The 4,662-nt window shown below is 38.7% G+C and overlaps 1 protein-coding gene across 1 annotated transcript; it reads left to right on the top strand.

Annotated features, from left to right (window-relative positions):
* Positions 1–268: 268 nt before the first annotated feature.
* Positions 269–2,645, top strand: mespa.L (mesoderm posterior homolog A L homeolog). The gene is given in 2 exon segments (NM_001088172.2): positions 269–1,129; positions 1,785–2,645. Coding segments are annotated over 2 exon segments (933 nt in total). The 5' UTR covers positions 269–289; the 3' UTR covers positions 1,878–2,645.
* The last annotated feature ends 2,017 nt before the right edge of the window (positions 2,646–4,662 follow it).

Here is a 4,662-nt window from a genome sequence, read left to right on the forward strand (position 1 = left end):
ATTTGGTTAGTTAATGAAATGTTTTTACTGCATATTTCCCACATCTAGAAATGCATCAGCATTCCTTTTTTTTTACTTCATTTTCTTGAGGGTGAAAATACACACTTCATACTCCTAGAAGTCTTCTTTCCCAGGACCCCCCGCTCAGCTGCAGGAGGCTTTGATGTTGATGGTGCCAGCGAAGGTGACAATTCACACCTCCAGATTCCAGATAAATACCAGGGCTGCTCTGCACTTTCCAGCATTTCACAAGTCACAGTCAACAAGAGCACAAAGTCCTGCAGACAACATGGATTTCTCGCCAACAAAGCTACACTTAAACCAGAGTCTTTCACCTCAAGATTGTAACCCACTGCAGCAATGGGGCTACCCTGATTCCGAAGGCTACTGTAGCTTGTCTCCAGCTTCATCCATTGATTCTTCTGGGTTTTCACCTCCCTATCCATCCTGTGCCTTTGCTAATGATGCTTACAGCAGCATTCATACAGCTTTTACTCAGATGGAAAAACTGAAAAGCAAGCCACAAAACATTTCTACAAAGAAGGACCACAGGAATCGGAAGGTTTATGACCGAGTGAGATACAGTGCCAGCGAGAGGGAGAAGATGAGAATGAGAAACGTATCCTCCGCTCTCCAGAACCTGAGAAGATACTTGCCTCCAGCCGTCGCCCCAATTGGCAAAACCCTAACAAAAATTGAAACACTGCGCCTCACCATCCGTTATATATCCCATCTTTCTGAAGTTCTTGGCCTTGATGAGAAGACCCTGAGCAAGAGAAGAGAGGAAGAGATGAGAAGGTCCAACATGTGCCATATTGGTCTGTGCTGCTGCCAGGACAGACGTCACAATGTATGCTCAGAAGTCAGGCCAAATTCTTCAGAGCCTGTAAACTCTCCCTATTTCTCCAGTTCTCCGAGATTGTTTCCTGAACAGAACATCTTTGAAGTACAAGAGCAAGAATTTCAACAGCCAGCCAGATGGGCCACTGAAGGCAAAGCTTCAGATCTGAGTGATCACATGAAATCTTTCTCCGCTTGTGCGCTGGCATCTGAACCTGTTCACAGCATAGAGACCAAAGATGACTTCCCCTTAACCTCACCAATCTCTCCAGACCAGGGGTTTTGTCAGGTATGTTAGATTTCCCTATCATTTCCCTTAAATAATAACTATATATTTATTTTGCTAATAGCCTGGAATTTTCATATTATGAAAATGAATCATCTAGTGGGGGGTAAATAATAAAAAAGTACACTAAAATTAGTATTTATGACAGCATGTAATAAACAGGAACTGTCTAGCTATTCTCTGCTATATTTCCCAGCATCCTTAACCAGCCACAGCTGGGAGGTTTGAAATTTCACAGCTTGTGGTAACTTTAAATAGAACAGAGCATCAAACATCTAACTATGTGGCAAAAGTTTATTGAAGGTATATACAGTTATAAAAAGCTGTTTTAGTGGAGAATAGAGGTACTTGGCTAGTTATGTTTCTCTTAAATATGTATTTTGATTCAGTAATAGGATTGGAAGTGGGTAACATGTAATTAAATACATTTGTGTAATTAGTAGATTTTCTCAGATACTGTTGTATCCGTATTGGCATGGCATGTGTATTATATAAAATTGCAGAATCCCTTAGTTTTTGCTATAACTTTGCTATAGTAACCTTAGTGCCTTACTGTGCATTAGATCTCTCAGGCAGTGCAATAGGTACACAAATTAAAATGTGAAGTTTAAATGAGAACTTGATTTTAATGTATATATATATTTTTTTTTTCTTCCAGAATTTCATTGATGACATGTGGGACGAACTGCAAGAGAAAGCTCTGTTGACATCGTTCCAGCCACCCGAAACATTTCAGCATCTTGCATACTAATCACGTCCAACTTATATTGTACTTATATACTTATTTACTTATACTGAATCTTTTCTTGTGCAAATATCTATGCATTAATATATACATATATATATGGTTTATGGTATTTAACTGTACAGAGTCTTTTATGCGTTTGTAACATATTAATTGTAAATATGAACTGAAAACACAAATATATTTATTTAAAAAGTTCTATTAATCTATGTTGAGCTATATTTTTTCATATTAACTGTCGGTAGACAATATTTATGCCTTTGGAGTATGTGTATGTTTGGATATACTGTATAATACAGCATCCCATACCTTTACAGTTCTAGAACTGGTCTCATTGATTTCAATGGTGGCATTACAGGAGACAAGGAAACCTATAACCTAATGCCACACTTGTAGCAACAAGTACCAACTACACATTTCCATGTTTGTCACATGTATAATGCAGTTTTTACCCTTGTTCTTTATATGAATATCCTTCTATCATCCTGGATTCATAAATGATACATAACACTGTAAATGAGCGCCAGTAACAACGCAATCAGCGCAGTTTAAATTGCATTTTTATATAGAGTTTCTTTCTGTTCTAAGTCTATTCAAATACTTTAGATTTTTTCATACATCTAATTGTATCCGAACAACTATATATTGTTACATTACCCTGTATATCTGTGAAAGGCTATGGCATTAAATATACTGTCTTCTGAAAGAATCTTGGCTTCCTAGTGCTTTCTGTGAAACAATAGGTAATGGCTGCAAATAAAAGGTCCCAAAACACACGGCTCTGGTTTCTTAAATTGCAGCCACTTTTAAAAGATATTTCAGTTGCTGTTTCAGTGATACTGTCATCTAAGTACAAGTTTGTTTTTGCATCTCAAAAACAGCAAGCTATATTCAGCAAAGTGCTGGAAAAAAAGAGGCTAATACTGAAAATTGCCATTTCTCTCATTCATGCCACTGTTACAGGCAAACAAAGGCGGAGAAAATGACTTTAAAGAACCTTATTTTAGGAAAATGTGTTCCATTATGTGAAATAAAATGCACTCTGCTAATGAGGCACCAGGGAAACAAGAAGTGTCATTGTGGAAAGATAGCAGATTTGTGAAATGGCAGTATATCTATGGATCAGGCCTTGGAGAAGGAAACCTGTACATTTCAGCTTAGTGTTCAATATCTACTTGCCATATACTGCCAAAATCTGTAATATGTCCATAGACTGGGTTACATGATCTAAGCATTAACTGCCAAATCCTATAATATACTGACATAGAGCCAAAACTTAGAATAGATTAATATCTATCCATACCTCCCAACATTTTGAAATTGAAAGAGGGAAAAAAAGAATTGAACCCGCCCATGCCCATTTTTGTGGCCACACCCCCTAATTACCATGTTCATTTTACAAAATTTGACAAGTTATGAAAGTTTGAACACATTTCTGTGTTTTTCTTTTACAGTTTTGCTAATGAAGGTGAATTGCCCTTTAAGCTGCAAGTCACAGTTTCCCCAAGAGACCTGCTTATCGTAATAGTTTCTTTGCTTATCTTAAATTGTTACAAAATTATCTAAGTGCACCTGCCATATATTCTGGGCTCTCTGCCAGTAGCCAATTAAGTTAGAAACTTTGTATCTTTTTCTGGCTGTTCAGTGCAGGAGATCAAAGAGAAAGTCAGGACATTTCAGTAACAATCTGTGACTGCGGGTTGAGCTTTTAAAATCGGGACAGTTGGGAGGTCTATCTATCTATCTATCTATCTATCTATCTATCTATCTATCTATCTATCTATCTATCTATTGTAGCCCTTTTCTACTTTGTGGTGCTACAGGAGTCCTGTGTCTCCGCTACAGGGAAGAGCAGGTACAGTATGATTTGGCATGCCTCCACACAGGACAGACAGGACTGTGATACCCCTCCCTGGGAACTTCCCTGATCTGCAATCACACACACAGAGGAAAGGTTGATGGGTTTATTTGCAGGACAAAACGAACTTTAAATAATTGTGACACCTACAGCCTGCCAGCCAGGAGCAACTTTACATAATATTTCAGATGGTTTTAACTCTGAGCTGACCAAGGGGATTCCCACTCATGTGGCAGATCTCTTGGGGAAACTGTGACGTGCAGCTTAAAGGGCAATTCACCTTCATTAGCAAAACTGTAATAACCCATAAAAAACATAGAATGTGTTCAAACTAGGGATGCACTGAATCCACTATTTTGGATTCGGCCGAACCCCTGAATCCGTCGAGAAAGATTCGGCCAAATACCGAACCTAATTTTCATATGCAAATTAGGGGTGGGAGGGGGAAAACATTTTTTACTTCCTTGTTTTGTGACGAAAAGTCATGTGATTTCCCTCCCCCGTCATATGCAAATTAGGATTCGGATTTGGTTTAGTCAGGCAGAAGGATTCGGCCGAATCCGAATCCTGCTGAAAAAAGCCGAATCCTGGCTGAATCCTGGCTGAATCCCGAACTGAATCCTGGATTCGGTGCATCCCTAGTTCAAACTTTCATAACCTGCCACATTTTATAAAATGAACATGGTAATTAGAGTGTGTGGCCACAAAAATTGGCGTGGCAAATCTTTTTGTCCCTCTTTCCAAAATTTTGGGAGGTATGCTAATGGCGGATATGCCCCTGCCCCAGGATACTGTTGCCCCTCCCTAACTTTAATTAGAAGTGCTCATGCTTGCCACTCCCATTCATCAAAGATGGTGTGAATATTTATGGGTACAACGTGTACTAATAAACTATAAGGCTAATGTAATTATAGACCAAGGCCTAGTAACCAT

Source organism: Xenopus laevis, chromosome 3L (genome assembly GCF_017654675.1).
Source record: "Xenopus laevis strain J_2021 chromosome 3L, Xenopus_laevis_v10.1, whole genome shotgun sequence".
In the NCBI taxonomy this organism is placed as follows: Eukaryota; Metazoa; Chordata; class Amphibia; order Anura; family Pipidae; genus Xenopus; species Xenopus laevis.